Source organism: Nyctereutes procyonoides, unplaced genomic scaffold, assembly GCF_905146905.1.
Source record: "Nyctereutes procyonoides isolate TBG_1078 unplaced genomic scaffold, NYPRO_anot_genome, whole genome shotgun sequence".
Taxonomy (NCBI): domain Eukaryota; kingdom Metazoa; phylum Chordata; class Mammalia; order Carnivora; family Canidae; genus Nyctereutes; species Nyctereutes procyonoides.
In genome coordinates, this window is record NW_026575052.1 from 18,738,311 (window position 1) to 18,757,314 (window position 19,004).

Here is a 19,004-nt window from a genome sequence, read left to right on the forward strand (position 1 = left end):
TCCCGTCAAGTGCCCCCCTCAGTGCCCTTCACCCAGTCATCCCCACCCCCCGCCCACCTCCCTTTCCACCACCCCTAGTTCGTTTCCCGGAGTTAGGAGTCTCTCATGTTCTGTCTCCCTTTCTGATATTTCCCACTCATTTTTTTCTCCTTTCCCCTTTATTCTCTTCCACTATTTTTTATATTTCCCAAATGAATGAGACCATATAATGTTTGTCCTTCTCCGATGCGCACCAGGCGATGTATGGAAGTGTACACCTGAAACTAATATTATACTGTATGGGAACTAACTGAAATTTTAAAAATTAAAACGAATTAATTAAATCAAGGACTAGATTTTTTTTAAAAAAACTGGGCACCAAAAATACTCTCATATCCTCTGCACCAGGAGGTTATATTGTACACCTGAAACTAATATTACACTGTATGGGAACTAACTGGAATTTTAAAAATTAAAACTAATTAATTAATTAATTAAATAAATCAAGGACTAATTTTTTTTTAAAAAACTGGGCACCAAAAATACTCTCATCCCCTCTGCACCAGGAGGTAACTGAGAATACACATAACAACAAACCATTACATAAATGTAAGGAAGTAGAACCAAGTTCTACATCCACTCACTACAATGATTTTTGCAATATCAAATATTAGCTTCTAAACTTTTATTACAAAATAGCTCAGATGCACAAAATTATGTATTTAAGAATTATTTAAAGAAAAAAAGAATTATTTAAAGAAAACAAAGTCCTAGACTTAACCACTTAGCTTAAAATATAAAATATTACTAATACTGTAAAAGTATACATATGATTTTTCAATAAATTCTGTTTTTTTGCTGCTTGGAGCCAATGGTTCTCAAGTTTTGCTTCACATTAAATTCATTTAAAGTTTAAAAAACCCCAGGACTCACTCACTCTTCACCTTAAACCAATGAATCAGAACCTCAAGGAGTGGACATGGATGCTTTAAAGATTCCATGGGTAATTCTAATTATCCCGCTAGGAGAAGCTCCTTCCAGGGAAGGTGGAAAGAGGCTCTGTCTTCTGTGCTGTGTGTCAGGGATCCACACCCCAGGTGGATGCTCAGGGGCTCTGGATCTGAAACCTGCAGGCTCTCCCCTAATTTTTGGGAAGAGCCTGCCATCTGCTGGCCAACTCAGGGAAAATATGGCCGCTACAGCTGGTCTAGGGAAGCCAAGTATCATGGATGGCTACATGGCACTCAGTTTGTGAACCTCCTTCTCACAGGTGATGCATGCAGTTACCCCACAGCAGCTCTGGGAGGGGGAAGGGCAGGATGAATAGAGTCACTTTCAACTTGCAGATAAGCAGCTCTGTGACCCCGGGGGGTGGGACAAGATGGGCGCAGGAGGGGCTCCCGGGCACTCTTCAGGGCCTAAGAAGAAAAAGATAAGGGGAACACGATAAACTAGGCAAAGAGATTTTTGAGAGAGAAAAGACACTCACCTAGGAAAAGGCCTAGGAAGAGAAACAGGGGCTACCTAAGAACCTCAGGAAGGGGACAGAGGGGATTACACGTCTCCCTAACTCTGGGACTCGGGCTTAGTCCTCCTTTTGGTCCAAGGATTGCATCAGCCTGTCATAGTTCTTTCCTGGGGAGGATTTGTTTGCTGCTCCCTCTGCCTAGAACATTCTTTCTTGCACCATCAAATGTTTGTTCAGTATTCAGGTCAGTAAACCACTACCTTTCTTCTACCTCGAAGTTTGCTCTAACCATCTCCATCTCCTGCATCCTGTCCTTGTCTCTTGACACTCCGTTCTGGAACCATCTGTTTACTTGTTCACAGTTTACTCATTCTCATAAGATCCCAAATTCCATGAGGAAAGGGACATCGTTACACTCCCAGCACCTCCCCCGGGCAAGAAACTGGGATATTTGTTTACCGAATTGATTTTTCGTATGGCAAAACCAAACACTGTAATCTGAAAACAAAAAGAAAATACTTTGAAACTGATTTTGCCCCCAACAATGAGTTCTCCCTAGTGATAAATTTAAAATAATTATCCTCTAACTACTTGGGGGAGTGGAGAGACAAGTAATCTTATTTCCAGTTGGCACATGTTATAAATGAACTCTTTATTCTTTATTCCACCAATTTATGCTCTAATCAGTAAATAAACATAGTAGACAGCTACTATTTTGGGCCTTCCCAGTGTCCATATCCATTTCCCCTTCATGTAATTAAACCATCGCAATTTCATTTTGGAGAAACTCCTCCCCTCCATTCTCAGCCCATGTGACCCCATCCCCAGGTCCAAGCAAGGGCATATGACTTGGACCTGGCTAGTTACCACATTCCAACAGCCCAGCATGTGATTGATTCAGGGATGAGCACATGACCCAGGTCAGCCCAGGGAAATCTAGCCGTGGAACTTTTGCTGGAATCGTTTGGGGAAAGAAGACCCAAGAGTGCCGAGCTGGTAGGACATGAGCCTAGAGCTGTTGGCAGCCTTGATACCACTATGGGGAGAGGGGAGGCCACAGAGTGAAGCCATAAAAGGAAAGTAGAGCTGAGAATATAAGAGGCAGAGTTCAGAAGGTAGACATCTTTTAGATACTGGCACCCAACCTAGAACTTTTCTGGACCTTTCCATTCCATTAACCAGTGGAGTCCCTTTTCCAGAAGCCAGTATGAGGGACTTTCTCCTCCCTGCAGCTGCACAAGCACTAGCTAGCAAGAAAGCAGAACAGAGAATGTGACTTTTTCTTATTTTTATTTTTTTTTCACAAAATCAATACAGCATTTGCAATTCTTTTAACACAGATCCAGAAAATGTAATAGGCTTTCACATTATTATGAAATTACTCAACATATCAATTAAAAAGAGACACATGCTGATCTGACCACATGGTCTCAAATGGCATGGGGGTTCCCCAGATTTGGGGAGCCATCAAGTGGCCTATTCTAGGTTTTGCTCCCCCAATCTTCTTCTCTATCCCATTTACAGCACCTCTGAGCACATTTCAGCCCTGCTTTCAGGAGAAGTAGCCATCTCTATTCAAGAAAGTCAAAGACTGCAGACTTCCCAGCTGCACTTGGCTCTGCCATCAGCTCCCACAGTCACCAGTTCTCTTTAGCTCAGTGAAGAATTGGCTGTTGCCAGCAGGGCAGCAAACGCAGACTCAGGCTTCTGTTGCAGGACCTCAGGCCTGTCAAACTCTACAACCTGGGAGATGGAGAAAAGAAGGCAGGGGACATCACTGAGCTCAGCCTTGAGGGATCCAAAGGTCTGCTGAGACGCTGGTCTGAGCACCCGTCCTCCCACTGGCCCCAGGGACACAGCTCTCACCTTCCCATTGTTCATGACCAGGACGCGGTCACAGCTGAGCACAGTGGTGATGCGGTGTGCAATGACCAGCACTGTGCAGCCCTGGAAGGCTTCACGGATTGTGTGCTGGATCAGGCTATCGGTTTCCATATCGATGGAAGCTGTGGCTTCATCAATAAGGATGATCTGATGGAATCAAAACAGGGCTGAAGTCAGCTTGCCTGAACCCTGAGACCAGGATCTAGTCTTGGGTCTACCACTAATCCACTGAGTCCCTTAGCTGGAAGGTGAGAGATTTGAATTCTGTTCAAAACCTACTTTGAGCTCTAGTTGCCCATTATGTTAAAGCGCATGTTAGGTCTCAACCAAGAGCTTTTGTGTGTATGTGACCAGAGAATTAAGTTCTTGAAGATGAAAATGTCCCAGTAGAAACTTGTTTTATAAACTGCTTTCTCGGGATCCCTGGGTGGCGCAGCAGTTTAGCACCTGCCTTTGGCCCAGGGCGCGATCCTGGAGACCCAGGATCGAATCCCACGTCAGGCTCCCGGTGCATGGAGCCTGCTTTTCCCTCTACCTATGTCTCTGCCTCTCTCTCTCTCTCTCTCTCTCTCTCTCTCTGTGACTATCACAAATAAACAAAAATTAAAAAAATAAATAAACTGCTTTCTCATTTGCCTGAATTAACATAGACCAACATTCCCCAAAGTGAGGCACACACACATGCCTGGATGGTATATGAGATGGTGTGCCTAGCATATGGATAAACTTTCTCATTAACAATATGCATTAGAAAAATATAAGTAGCACAGAAATATGATTTCACAAATGTTACTGTTTAGAACGAGGCTGCTTTTAAAAAGAAGGCAACACAAGTAAGTCAAAGGAGAGACAGTGTGCAGATATGACAAAAATCATAAAATGATGACTCAAATTTGGGAAAAAATGTAGAGAAAGTAACTTTGGCATCAGTGGCCCAGTAACTGTAAAATAAGGAACTGAGTGGTTAAGAAAGTGCTACATGAATATTGCAAATCCTGTCTTTCATCTCTGCTAGAAGGAGGGAGAGAGTCCTCCTTCCTGTGAAACCTTCTCCCCAGCTTCCAACCCACTGGGCTCTACCTGCTTTTTCCCAGAGCTCTAATAATACTAACAGTGTTTTGCATTTATCATTCATTAACCATGGTGTGCGCTGTGAGTGCATGTGAGCACTCATGTACACACATGTATACATGTGTGAGTGTGGATGAGTATGTATGTGTGGCCTCACTTGAGAAAGTTTGCTCCTGACTAACCCAGGTAGTCCAATGCCTAAAGTTATTGGCACAATATTTGGAAAACTTCAAGAAATACAATCTGATGAAACTTTTTTAAAATAGGTAATTTTGGAAAAAAAGTCTCTTCCACAAATGGTGTTGGGAAAACTAGACAGCAACAAATGCAAAAGAATAAAACTGAACCACTTTCTTACACCATACACAAAAATCAATTCAAAATGGTTGAAAGACCTAAATGTGAGACAGGAAACCATCAAAATCCAGAGGAGAACACAGGCAGTAACCTCTTGGACATTAGCCATAGCAACTTCTTAACAGATATATCCCCTGAGGCTAGAAACAAAAGTAAAAATGAACTTTTGGGACTTCCTTAAGATAAAAAGCTCTGCATAGCAAAGGAAACAATCAACAAAACTAAAAGGCAACCTTAGGGATGGGAGAAGATATTTGCAAATAAGACACCTGATAAAGGGTTAGAATCTAAAATATATAAAGAACATATAAAACTCAACACCCAAAACCCAAATAATCCAGTTTAAAAATGGGCAGAGGACATGAACAGACATTTTTTCCAAGGAAGATATACAGGCAGCTAACAGACATATGCAAAGATACTCAACATTACTCATCATCAGGGAAATGCAAATCACCATGAGATATCACCTCATACCTATCAGAATGGCTACAATCAATAACATAAAAAACAATAGTTGATGGTGAGGATGTGGAGAAAGGGGAACCCTACTACATTGTTGGTAGGAACGCAAGCTGGTGCAATTACTCTGGAAAACAGTACAGATGTTCCTCAGAAAGTTAAAAATAGAACTACCCTCTGATCTAGCAATTGTATTACTAGGTGTTTACCCAAAGGAAAAAAATATATTGATTCAAAGAGATACATGCACCTCAATGTTTACAGCAGCATTATCAACAATAGCCAAATTAATAGAAAGAGCCCAAATGTCCAGCAACAGATGAATGGATAAATAAGATATGTTATATATATACAATGGAACACTAGCCATAAAAAAGAATGAAATATTGCCATTTGCAATGCCGTGGATGGAACTGGAGTGTATTATGCTAAGCAAAATAAATGTCAGAGAAAGTCAAAAACCATGTGATTTCACTCAGATGTGGAATTTAAGAAACAAAACCGATGAACCTGGGGAGAGGGAAAGAGAGGCAAACAAGGAAACAAACCCTTTAGAGAAGAAACTAAGGGGTTGCTGGAGGGGAGGTGAGCAGGGGGATGGGTTCAATGAGTGACTGATATTGAGGCACTTGTAATGAGCACCGGGTATTGTATGTAAGTGATGAATCACTAAATTCTACACCTGACAGTAACAGAAAAAAAAAAAGTAATTTTGTCCTGAAACAGTTGTCATCTGATTTCCAACTTTAATAAAGAACACGAGAATGTTCTATATCCAACTTTTTAAAAGAATATACAATGGGCAACTGTTAAATTAATAAGCTTCTAAGCTTTCGACTTTCTGTAAGGGAAGTGCATCATGATTTGGTTCTAGTGGTGGATCATTTGAGCTTAGGTGCAGAATATCAGGGTTTGAGAGAGCCCAGGCTGAGTCCCCATTTACATGCCTCTCCCACACCACAGATAGGTGCAGAATGGCAATCAGCGACATGAGGAAGCCCTATGGGTATTTGTGGAAGGACAGATAGCACAGCACCTACTATCCCATGAAGTTGGAGGGAGAAACAGCCAGCATGGTTTCTCAAACCAGGTGTTATCCATGACCTCCCATGCCATTCCATGGTCTCACCTTGGAGTTGCGAAGGAGTGCTCTTGCAATGCAGAGCAGCTGCTTCTCCCCCACAGAGAAGAAGTTTCTGCCACTTTCCACAACTTCTGCTTGCAGTCTTTGGGGTAACTTTGAGATCTGTAATATCAGGGAAAATGAGATGTAGGCTATGAAAGCACGCAGACATGTAGGCCACTGTGGTGTGAGACCTAATCTCACCCCTACCCCACCACCCAGGAACCCCCCCCCGTAGCACTTTGTAACACTCCTTGCCTCTCTAGACTCCAGCCACTGGTCTTTCTCTTCCTTACCTGTGCCCCTCTCACTCTGGTCTCAGGGTCTTTGCACATGCTAGCTCCCGAACCTAGAATGTTCTCTCAAAGATCTGTGTCCTACTGCCCCCTCAATATTTGGTCTCAGCTCAAATGCCCCGTCTTTAAAGAGGCCATGCTTGGGATCCCTGGGTGGCGCAGCGGTTTGGCGCCTGCCTTTGGCCCGGGGCGCGATCCTGGAGACCTGGGGTCGAATCCCACGTCAGGCTCCCTGCATGGAACCTGCTTCTCCCTCTGCCTGTGTCTCTGCCTCTCTGTCTCTCTCTGTGTGACTATCATGAATAAATAAATAAAATCTTTAAAAAAATAAAATAAAATAAAGAGGCCATGCTTGACCACTTCATGTAAAGAAGCTGCTCCCCAACTGAAGTATCTACTGGTCTCATTACTACCATTAGAGCACTTACCACTATCTGAAAGTATCTTATGTGTCTTTTTGCTGTCTGTATCTCCCATTGAACGTAAGAACCAGAAAGGCAAACACCTCACCTACCTTGCTTTTGCAGTGTCCCCTGAGCCTCACTGTTGGTGTCTGAGTGCCATCAGACTTTATTTAGGAATCCAAAATCATCTCATCAACATGAGATTATTTAAACCATGCCCCAAAATTGCAGCATCTGAAATATCATGTGAGACAAGCCCCAACGGACCAGCAGGCACTGCTGTTAAAGAGGCAGGCTAAGACCAAGAATCAGGTCTTAGAGCTACTTACTGTCATGCTCAGGAATGTCTTCTCCAAGACATCCCAGATCTGTTCATCTGTGTAACGATCAAAGGGATCCAGGTTGAATCTGCCATAGAAGAGGAAGAGAAATGCTCCATAAACCACATGCAACTATGGGATAATCTGTCCCATTCACAGAAGATGATTAAGAATGTTAGAACTGTTTTACTGGATGTAGAGAAACCCATGGAATTACCATGGGTCATTTTCTATGCTTTCCCAGTACCCATTCCTTCTGTAGGCAAGTTTTATTTGGAGACCACCTCCTCTCCAACCCTCAAGCCCATATGGTCCAGGGGGTCCTCTACCACCAATTCCAGAGGTAGAACAAGTGACTCAGGAATAAGTAGATGGCTGCAACCATCTTGCTTCAGGAGTGGGACACGTAGAGTTCCCCAGGGGCTATTATTGAAGGCCGGCAATGAAGCCAAGGAAGAGTTAGGGAGACACAAAGTCCCTGAATCATTCTTGACCTTCCCAATATCATAAGCCAAAGAGGGCATTTTTAGCTTAAGCCACTTGGGATGTTTGGGGGTGAGGGTGGGACAGTGTATGTGTATTAGCATACACATATTTATCATTAAATGCTTATAAGTATATAATTCAGTGGCATTAAATAAATTCACAATGTTGTGTAACCATCCACCAAAACTCATCATCCCTATCAAAATCTCTGCCCATTAGTCTTCTCCCATCCCTCAGCCTCTGGTAACTTCTATTTTACTTTCTTTCTTTTTTTTTAATTTTTTAATGATAGTCACACAGAGAGAGAGAAAGAGAGAGAGAGAGAGAGGCAGAGACACAGGCAGAGGGAGAAGCAGGCTCCATGCACCGGGAACCCGACGTGGGATTCGATCCCGGGTCTCCAGGATCGCGCCCTGGGCCAAAGGCAGGCGCCAAACCGCTGCGCCACCCAGGGATCCCTTTACTTTCTTTCTCTAAAAATTTGTCTATTCCAGGCACCTCATTTAAGTGGAAATAGACAACATTTGTCTTTCTGTGTCTGATATATTTCACTGAGCATAATGTTTTCAAGGTCTATCCACGTTGTAGCATATATCAAATATTCATTCTTTTTTATGGTTCATTAATATTACATTGCATGTATGTGTGTATATTCATTTATCTGTTGATGAACAAAGACTTGGGTTGTTTGCACCTTTTGGCTACTATGAATAATGCTACAAACACTGATACACAAATATCTATTCGTCCCACTCTCAACTCTTTTGGGTATATACCTAGAAGAAGAATTACTGGATCGTATGCTAATTCTACATTTAGCTTTTTGAGGAACTGCCAAACTGTTTTTCACAGAGGCTGTACCATTTTATATTCCCACCAGTAGGGCATGAAGATTCCAATTTCTCAACATCCTCACCAATACTTATTATGTTCCTTTTTCTTTTTTTTTCTTTCTTCTTCTTTTTTTTTTTTTCATTATAGCCATCCTAGTAGGTGTGAAGTGGTATCTCACTATAGTGGGGTTGGTTTTTCTATCTCTTGCAGTGAAAAAGTCCTAATTGATTATCCAAGCAACATCAGATTGGGATCTACCTGGACTTTATGCCCATTAAAGTTTGCACTGGCATTTGGCATAGGTGACATTAACACTCCTCTGTTATGCAAACACTGATTAAAACCTACTCTTAATCTCTGCTTTACTTAGGCATCCACAAACATTTTGTGTGGAGGGTTAGATTGTATTAAAGAAGCAGAAGGTAGAAAGTCTTCTCTCCATGACATTTGATAAACTCCAAAGCATTTTCATAGATTGCCACCCTCTCCCCCAAAAGATGCATAGGCCCCAATCCACACTGCTTCCTGCTGCAAGGATGGGGACAGCACTGGTTAAGAGATTTGACGACCTGGGATTATATCTCATCTTTACCATTTACTTGTGTGTCTCCTGAAACAAATCACACTTTTCCTAAGTTCAGTGTCTCCCCCTATAGAGGAGGGATAATAGTGCCTATTTCATAGGGTTGTGGTGACAGTTAAATGAGACAGAACATTAAAGCATAGGGCTGGCACATATAAATGCTTGTAAATGTTAATTCATATTTCTACTACTCCTATATCAAGGACTAGCTAAACCAAGCTCTAGCTAAACGGAGAGATCTATCACTAAATGTTATCTCATTCCCCTAACATACTCATTTTAAAGTTCTCCGTTTGTGCATATATCATACACTCTCCCTGGAAGACTTTTCTCCTCTATTTCTCCCAGGCAACCTCCTACGTGCCCTTCAAGACCCTGCTCAAATGTCCCTTCCTCTGTGGAGCCTTTCTAGATTCACCTACGTAGAGGTATTTGTTCTACTTCTGGGCTCCTTTAGTGCTTTGCATCTCTGATCTACCAAATACCTGTTGTTGGTTCTTATAATTGTATTATAATCTGTTGGTTCTTACATCTCTACACTCACCCCCCCCCATCCCCCATGACTGCACTCTGAACTCCTGGGGCAGCAGGGGCAGTGATCATTCATCAGTAACGCTAGTCCCTAGTATAATGTCTGGGCCTGGCAAAGGCTCAGAAAAGGTGAGTTCAATGTATGAAAGGAGAGAAGGAGGGAGGGAGGGAGGGAAGGAAGGAAGGCAGGCAGCAGGCAAGAAGGGAGGAAGGGGGGAGGAAGGGGAGGAAGAAGAGAAGGGATATAGGAAAGAAGGGAAGGGAGGGAGAAGAGAAGGGAAGGAGAAGAGTGAGGGAAGAGGAAAGAAGCAGGGAGGGGGAGGGAGGAAGAAATGATGAGTAAATTCATAAATGATTAAACAGAGCTCTAAGGGTCAGTTTATCCTCTTGCCTCTAAGAATGTCCCTTAAATATCCTTGCAACATGAGCTTCATTTTTAGTGCATTAGGCTTCCTCAATTTCCATGCCTTGGTGTTCCCATATGCTCATGTGCACTGTGAAGTAGGAGCATGAATCTGGATAAAGTTGATTATTTCTCACTTCTCCCCTGCCTGTGAAGAAGCGCTCCCTCCCAGACTAAAATGCCCCCATCAGCTTGGTTACCCAGTGGGTAAAGAGAAGAGAATAAACCACATCTTGACATAAAAGAATATGGTATCCACAGTGCAAATACTTAATGGTGAACTGAAGTCTGACCAATCCCATCAGGTTTCTAAAAAATAAAAAGTATACCTTGCTTTCATTTAGCGCATGATGGTTTACAAAGTGCTCTTGTGTGTATCAGAGCTTCATTCAATCTTCAAGGACACTCCAGTGAGTCCCAGTGAGTGGCCCAGTGTGATAAGGAGAGATCAGAGGCCCCCAAACTGGGGCACTGGCCACCAGTTAACCAGAGGCAGCCCAGCCCTGGCATCTTGGTCCTGCCACCCCTCCTGGGAGCCTCTGGGCCAGCACTCACCTGATGGTTCCTGAAAGCAGGACAGGATCTTGAGGGACAATGGAGAACTTGGACCGCAGATCCTCCAGGTTGATACTACAAATGTCCACGCCATCAATGAGAATCCTGCCTGCTGTAGGCTCCACCAGGCGGAAGAGAGCCACCCCCAAGGAGGACTTCCCTATCAGGCAGAAAACAAGTGGGGCTTCAGTTTCCTGATCTGTTCTAGAGGCAGCAGGGGCCACACCTGGAGTTCACACCTGACATGCTTCCCTCTCCAGTCCATCCCTTGTCATTCTGAGCCCTGCAAGAGCAGAAGAGGCCTGGAGTCTCTGCTGCAAGCGATACCCCAAACCACAAACAGCTTTCTTACAGCCTAGATCAGAGGGCACAAATAGATCGCCTGGATTAAATCCAGCCATTTATATATTCTGTTCCACACACACAGTGTTAACTGTTATTTTTTAAGTTCTGTGCCAGCATTTTAAAAATTCAAAGATCCTATATATAAAAATCCAAATTGCATGCTTTTCTTGAAACCTAGAACTGGCAACACTGGTCCTCATCCTCCCACACAACACGCAGCTGGAGCTGAGCACAGCTGCTTCCTTGAGAGAACAGTGCTCTCCAATCCAACACACTGCCCACCCACCCCACTTATCATATCCCTGACCCATTTCACCTGTGCATGTTGCTTGCCAGGCCCCAAAGGCATTTGAGTTTTCAACCTCTGCTCTAAAAAGGTGAATGGAGGGGGTAGCTGTGTGTCTTGTTTACCTTTATGTTCCCCTTGCCTGGCAGATAGTAGGTGCTCAATAAATACCTACTGAATAAATACAAGTCAACTGGACCAGTATCTACTGAGATCTTCTCTATGTCTCCAGCCCTCTCAGGCCAACTGCAGGCGAGAAGCAGAAAGGGAAGAACACACTAAAGAACACAGATGGAAGCACTTCCCCTAATAGGGCTGCAAGACCTGAGGAGGTGGAGACCCAGGAAGGCTCTAGTCTTCCCAGAGGGCTCCCTGGAGAAAGCAGCTCTGAGGCACACAGGGTGGGGCAAGAATCAAGTCTGAGCAGTGTCTCTGAACAATGCAAAAATGGGAGGGAGTGATCCTTGGACCAGACTTCCCAAAAGTAATAGGAGAGGAAGGAAGGGAAAGTGGTCAGAAAGGAGAGGGCAAAGAAAGAGGTCAATATGAGGTCTAGGAAGGGCAGAGAGGAAGGAGAAGCAGGACCCAGATTTCGCTTCTGGCCCTGCTCTTACCCTCGCAGAGCCCTCCACTGCCCTGTGCTCAAGGCTTACCTCCCCTGCACCCTACTCAGCCTTTCGGTCTCAGTTCAAAAGTTGGCTTCAGAGCCCAGGCCACCATAGCTCAAAGACCCACCACCCCCATTACTCTGTTAACAGCACCCTTTTATTTCCTCCATGCCATTCACCACGACCTATAATGACCTTGTGGGTTTCCTGATTTGATCACTTAACACCTGTCTCCTCTGGTGGGATCCCATGATAGCAAGGACTTGGGGTTTTGTTCACCAACGTCTGGCACAGAGTGGGGGCCCAATAAACATCCCTGGGGTCACTGAGTAAACACATGCCCTGAATAGGCCCAACACCCACAGGGCAGAGTTGAGGACAGGGGACATCCAGGATGTTCCACTCACCAGAACCCGTCCTTCCCACAATGCCCACCACTTCATGACTGTGAATCGTCAGGTTGATGCCATTGAGGATAATGGGTGTGTTGTCCCTGTATTTCATGTGATAATCCTGGAATGTGATTTCTCCATGCTGTGGCCACCCAGGGGGACAGCTCGTGCCTTCTATGCATAAAGGAGACTCAGGAACACACATCTCATTTTTGAAGAGAGAAAAGGAAATCAATAGTTATCATTAATCTCTGCCCATCTCCTGCTGACCCCTGGCCTCCAACCATTGGGTGTGTAACCCACTCCAGCCTGTCCCACACTGTGGTCAAGCAACTGGCTATACAATCAGAGGAACCCCCAAGGGGAACACCCCACTCCCACTCCCCTGATACGCATATAATTTCATCCCCAAAGAGTGAGAAACTATATAGCTAGCCCCTTTGTTATTAACACAGAGACCTTTTTCCAATTTATTATATGGGGCTCTAAAGAAATAGAATCCAAAACAGTGATGATAAAGGCAGCAGAGCTAGCTGATCCATGCACGGTATGTTTTATGGGTCAGAGGCCTTGTGCAGATTCCCCCTCCCTCTGTCCTCATCTACAAGGGAGGGAACTTTAGATGCATTTCACACACAAGAAAAAAGAGGCTCAAATGGATTTTTTTTTTTTTTAGGCTCAAATGGATTAAAGCACTTGTTCAAGATCACAGAGCTGATGAACACTCAGGCCAGGGCTGCCGGACTCCAAGCCCACTACCAAAACAGGCATAGCTGGGTGCGTCCCGAGGCCCCAGTGATGGAGAAGCTGCATGATCGCCTGACAGCAAGTCACAGCTCTTCACCACAGGTGTCGCTGTGCCACAGCATCCCTCAGTGTTAAATCAAAGCTCTATGATTCACAAATTCTGTTCCTATTAACTGGGGTAGGAGAACTGGTTCTAAAGGGCTCAGCTGGTCCCCAGCTGTGTAATCTTAGGCAAGATGCTCAGCCTAGCCAAGCCTCAGTTTCTTCTTCTGGGAAATGGGGATAATAATTCAACCTTTTAAAACTGTTTTGTGATTTCATGAGATAGTCTATATATAACAATCTTGAGCCTTTACTGTGAGTCAGGCTCTGTGCTAAGTGCTTCACATATTGTATTACCCAATCTTTGTAATAACCCAATGAAGTATATACTGTGATCTGTCCCCAGGTTACACAGCTGACTCAAGTTGCAAAGCTTGGACTCGAACCCAGTTGATCTGGCTCTAAAATCTACGTTCTTAACTATTCTGGCACAAATAGATGCAATAATAATACCAATTATTATGGTCATTATTATTATTTTTGTACTTGGGCAAAACTCTCATTTCTAAAAAGGGCATATTATTCTCTCTACACCTAGGAAAGCAGTAAGGAATGTGGTAAAAATGGGCCAATGAGTATGGAAGGGCTCCTAAGAAATAATAGACACAGGTCCAGGGAAGACGGGGAGGAAGGCTAGGAGCACCAGTTGCCTCTTGAAGAGGCCTCGGGGTTCCTGGGGTGCTGGAGCTTGCAGAAGCCACAGAAGCCAAGCCCCAGGCATGGAAGTGAAGCCTTCCAGAGTATCCCATAACAAACCAGACCCACGTCCCACCTTCATGTATTGACATATCCTCTCCACAGCTGTGAAGTATGCCTCTGTCTCTGAACCAATCCGGGCAGTGGCCTGGAAGTTGGACGCAAGCTGGAATGAAGAAGCATCAGGTCAAGAAGCTGATGAGGGTGTGCCAAGGATTTCAATGTTTCTAAAAATGACTAGTTACCATTCTCCCTTGAGTGACTTCTCAGACCAAGATAATTTCCCTACAAGAATGGAGCAGATGCTGTTGGTGCCTCCTGAGCCCACTTCTGACGTTGGCTGCAGTGGTGGTGAGCAGTTCTGGACAAGACTCCACTGGCATCATACCACCTCAAGTACCTTCTGTGTGTCTTTCTGCTCTCTGTTCATAACCTTCGCCCATACCACAGGATCCTGCTTGGGCCATGCACAATTGCAGCCCTGTAACATGGGGGAGCTAAAGACCCATAGGCAATCCTCAACTAATGGGGAAAAGAACCAGTAGATAAAGGTTCCTGTCCCTCACCTTTGGGGGACAATCCAGAGGACATCCTATATGCTTCTCAGGAGGTGCCAATGGAGTTGAGTGCTGGCGACCCAGAACAGCAATCTCAGTGACACATGCCCATGATCGAGTTCCTCCTTCTCTGCCTTGTTCTCCTGCTCCCTCAGTCCTATTTCTTAGGAACATCTCCCAAATAATCTGCCTATACCCAAGTCCTTGTTTAAGCCCTGCCTTCAGGGAAACCCAGGCTCAGAGGAATATCAGGGACTCTCAGAAATTAGAGGCACCAAAGATGAGGACCCTGAGGACCAAAAGAAGAAATGACACATAGAATCACCTGGACCCTGGAAGTGTAGCGGGGACAGGGACCCCAATCTTTACACTTTCCATCCCCCTGGCCCAAGATGTTGGCAAACAGATCACACACAGGGTGCTGGGCAGAAGTTCAGAATACATTTGTTTAACACATTCCTTGAGGGCTATCTGCCAGGTGCCAGGCCAGGATATGTGCCCAAAAGTGCAACAGACCAAGACCCTGCCCTCAAGGAGCCCCCAGGCAGGTGGGAGACAGATGGGTCAATAGAGAATGCCAGCACAGAAGGATGTGCTCCACAACGGGAGGCAACATGGAGCACCATTAGAGCCCACACAACGGTTACCCAGACAAGGGCCACAGGGAAGAACCAGTGTAGCAGTTGGCACAGGAGTTTCATTTTTAAGGAGAGGTGGCATTTAGCAGGTTAAAAATGGGTGGAGAAGGGCATTCCCTATAGAGGGGACAAGGCCCTTAAGTAAGAGGTAGCAGGATATATTCAGGGTCTTGCGCACCATTTGGCTATTCCTAGAGCAAAGAGTGTGGGAAGGGGAAGGAAAGACCTTTAGAATTCAGAGAAGGTGGATGCCATCATGAAATGACACTAACTGGGGAAAAAGAAGCCGGGGAGACCACCTTTCCTCCAGTAAGTGTATCAGACATGGCTGGTTGCCTAGTCAGTAGGCGGTCCCTTCTTTCTTCCTTGCTAGCACGTCCCCCCATTAGACTCGCTCGGGTGTCTGGTAGCCTGGTGCTCCAGGGAGGCGTGGCTAGTTCAAAACAATCATGTCAATCCACTCCTCTTGTCAATAGTGGACTTAGGTGTGAGCCATGATACAATTCTAGGCAATGAAGCATGAGGAGGAGTCAGGAGTATTCTGGGAAACTGCTCCTTGTTCTTAAAATGGGGCACAGGAGAAAGTTCTCTTCTTTTTAACCTTTGGTGGTTATTGGGTGAGGATGTGTTGCCTGGGGTTGCAGCAGCCATTTTGTGACTTTGAGCAAACAACTTTGAGGATGAAGCCAGGCTGTGGATGCCAGGGCCAAAAGATAAAATGGTCATGGATTCATGCTAGGTCACTAAATTAACTAACAGAGAAGAGACTACCCAAGGCTTCTAGATGCATCACATAACACGTCCCCAGATGGCCAAGACCATTTTGAATTGTTTCTATGGTTTGCTGGCTTGCAGCCAGAAGCATCTCTATAAATTATACCTCTTAGGGTTGCAAAGCAACATTGAGTGTGATTCCCGCCTCCCAAAGCTTGAACATAGTAGCATTGAGAGTGCATGCAGAGGACAGTGAGGCAGCAGTGTGACCAGAGAATAGATGCATGCTGGGGTCATGAGACCAGATGTGAGGAGCCTGAAGGCAGGGACCATAGCCTGGATCTGGCATAAGGAGACAAGGAATCTCTGGGGGCTCTAAACAAGGCAGGGGCATGAGGAAAACTATAACTGAAGATCACTCTGGTGAGAATGTAGAAGGTAGATAGCAGGGGGCTCAGGCAGAGGGGAGGAGGCATCAGGGTTGCTACCTTGAGACACAGACATGGAGAAAAAAAAAATAAGCCCAGGATCTTTTTGAAACAGTCAGGCCTCCAGCAGAGTTTGTCATGAGTTTTCTGTAGTCGAAGAAGCTAGGGAGACCTTTGAGATGTGTCTCATGCACAGTGTACCCTGGGAGAGATGAGCTCCCACCCCCTTGCCTATGCTAGCACATGACAATCTTGCCCCGATCTTTGCCCCCTGGCCCATGTCACGTGGCAACCTAGAGGGATTTCTGGCCCTAGTGACTCCCAGTCCCCTATCATACCACTTTGGTGCCTTTGCCTAGAGTTTTGGAAGGTTTAGGGGCAATTCTGTACTGGTATATGCATGCATGTGCTTGTGTGTGTACATGCCTGCGTGTGTGTGTGTGTGTGTGTGTGTGTGTGTGTGTGTGTGTGTCAGAGAGAGGGAGGAAGAGAGAGATGAGTGTGACCCACTAGGACAAAACTATCTCTCACCAGCTCTGGGAACCAGGGCAAGCTACTGAATTCTAGAGCTCTGGTCTCCTATCTGTAAACCAGGAACAGTAACAGCTAACATTTATTGAGCATTTATTCTGGGCCAAACGCTATTCTAGGTGTTGAACCTGCATTAACCCTCATCCTTACACATATGCCTCACAAATCCATAATCTTAGAACTTTGATTATCTCTTTTTCACAAAATGAGGAATCCCATGCACAAGGAGGGTAAGAGACTTCCCCAGAGTCACACAGTTAATAATGGGCAGAGCCTGGCTTGAACCCACATTCTAAACCACACGATCTTAACCACTTCACTGTAGCTTATGGGATGTGGTAAGAATTAAATGCAAGAAAGCACAGCAAGTGCCTAGCAGAGTGCTGGCTCAGCATCGGTGTCTGGGAAATTCCATATTACTGCCCTGGTCAGCTGACTGCAAGTGCGAGCACCGCACAGCCATCTGCATGGCCTGTGTGTCCTCAGAAGGCTCTGCACATGCAGGCAGGGCTGTGCGTATACAGGATTGTATGTATATGCAAACATGTGTCTGCTGGAGGGGCTCACCGAGGAGCAAGACGGAGCCCCTTTGCAGACCCAAAAAAAATGCCTCAGAATTGGGGCACTTGAGATCCAAAGTCGGTTAGAAACAAAGCCACCCAACTGCAGAGAAGGCAGCTAATGAGTACCTCCTGGGGGAGGGGTGCCCTGGAATTGTGCAGCCAGGGTTCCCTGAGGCGCTGCAGAACCATAGCCTTTGGCCTCACAGCACTCCATGGCTAGCCCTTGCACAGGAATGACCCTGTAGACATGAACCTCAGCCAGCTGGACCCTCCCACACCCCAGTGAGCTGGGCCAGGAGGAACTCTTGCCAGGAAGTTTGCAGACTGATAAATCACAATCTACTAGATGACCTGTTTTTAACATTTGATTCCAAGATCTAGCCTAACCAGGACTTGATTCTGAGTCCCGAGGCTATGTTCTGGAGCATGGTCATCCTGTCAGCAGCACAGGGGCCCAGGCCAAGTTAGCCTCCAAGGCTAGGGCCAAGCGCTCTGCTTCAAATCATGTGCAATTTAAAGCCTGAGAAGACCTGTTCCAAGGGAAGGGCTAGATACCTCCTTAGATATCTCAGGGAAGTCTGACAGCTGAATCCAGGCGTGAAGAGTAAGATGAAAAGATACCAGCCAGGAAACCAGAAGGTCAGTGTCCTTACCCTGGCTCTGTGCTCTATCCATTCAGATAACTCCTTCCCTCTCTGGGTTTCAATTACCCATCTGCACAATAAGAGGGTTGGACTTAGCTGCCTGTGGGCTCTATGCAATCCTGACATTTTAAGAATCCATGAATCCATTAAATAGCTTTCAGTACAGACTGCCCAGTTCAGAGTGACAGGGAAACAGAGGAGAGCAGCAGATTCAGAAGACCATGCACAGGGATCCCTGGGTGGCGCAGCGGTTTGGCGCCTGCCTTTGGCCCAGGGCGCGATCCTGGAGACCCGGGATCGAATCCCACGTCGAGCTCCCGGTGCATGGAGCCTGCTTCTGCCTCTCTCTCTCTCTCTTTCTCTCTCTCTCTCTCTCTCTCTCTCTCTCCTTCTGTGTGACTATCATAAATAAATAAAAATTAAAAAAAAAAATTTAAAAAAAAAAAAAAAAAAGAAGACCATGCACATAATTCATAAGATCACAAATGGTCCAAGACCCAAGGAATTATCAAAGTCCCATGAACCACCCCGGGTCTACCCAGGCCCGCAAACCAAGCCCCCTCACCTCCCTCACCTGGAGAATGAGGCTGATAGCCATGGCTTTATAAGAATAAGGGGCAGAGGAAATGCCAAAAGCCACGAACAAAGTCACAGCGAAGGCCAGCAGGTTGGTCGTGATCTCCAGCCTCAGTGATATCCATCGCAAGGACGACAGGAACATCAACAGGTAGTTATTATGTGCATCAGTCAGCCTCTTAAACCTCAGAAAGAAAGGAAAACCACATGTGCTTGTCTGACCCAGAGTTCTGTGGAAGTAGACACAGGTTGCTTCCCTAAAATCTAGCCCCCCACTCCAACCAAAGGAACCTGGCTTTTCTTCAGGGGTTTCCTCCCTGCCTCTCCTCCCTTCCTCAGCCATGGAGTTCACCTGACCTCAGATAGAGGAGTAGGCTCTGACTGACTTAAGGCCTATCAGCACAGGCTTTTTCATGATGAT

At 45.4% G+C, this 19,004-nt stretch overlaps 1 protein-coding gene across 1 annotated transcript in view; it reads right to left on the reverse strand.

Moving 5' to 3' along the window:
- Positions 1–2,727: 2,727 nt before the first annotated feature.
- Positions 2,728–19,004, reverse strand: part of ABCC11 (ATP binding cassette subfamily C member 11) — a 70,734-nt gene continuing 54,457 nt past the window's right edge. Inside the window, exons 23-30 of the mRNA XM_055331224.1 lie at positions 18,582–18,768; positions 14,009–14,098; positions 12,403–12,592; positions 10,757–10,916; positions 7,374–7,452; positions 6,351–6,467; positions 3,314–3,478; positions 2,728–3,190 (exon numbers count right to left, since the gene is read on the reverse strand). Of these exons, the coding sequence (XP_055187199.1) occupies positions 3,098–3,190; positions 3,314–3,478; positions 6,351–6,467; positions 7,374–7,452; positions 10,757–10,916; positions 12,403–12,592; positions 14,009–14,098; positions 18,582–18,768 (1,081 nt within the window). The 3' untranslated portion in view covers positions 2,728–3,097. The remainder of the gene's footprint in view (positions 3,191–3,313; positions 3,479–6,350; positions 6,468–7,373; positions 7,453–10,756; positions 10,917–12,402; positions 12,593–14,008; positions 14,099–18,581; positions 18,769–19,004) is intronic.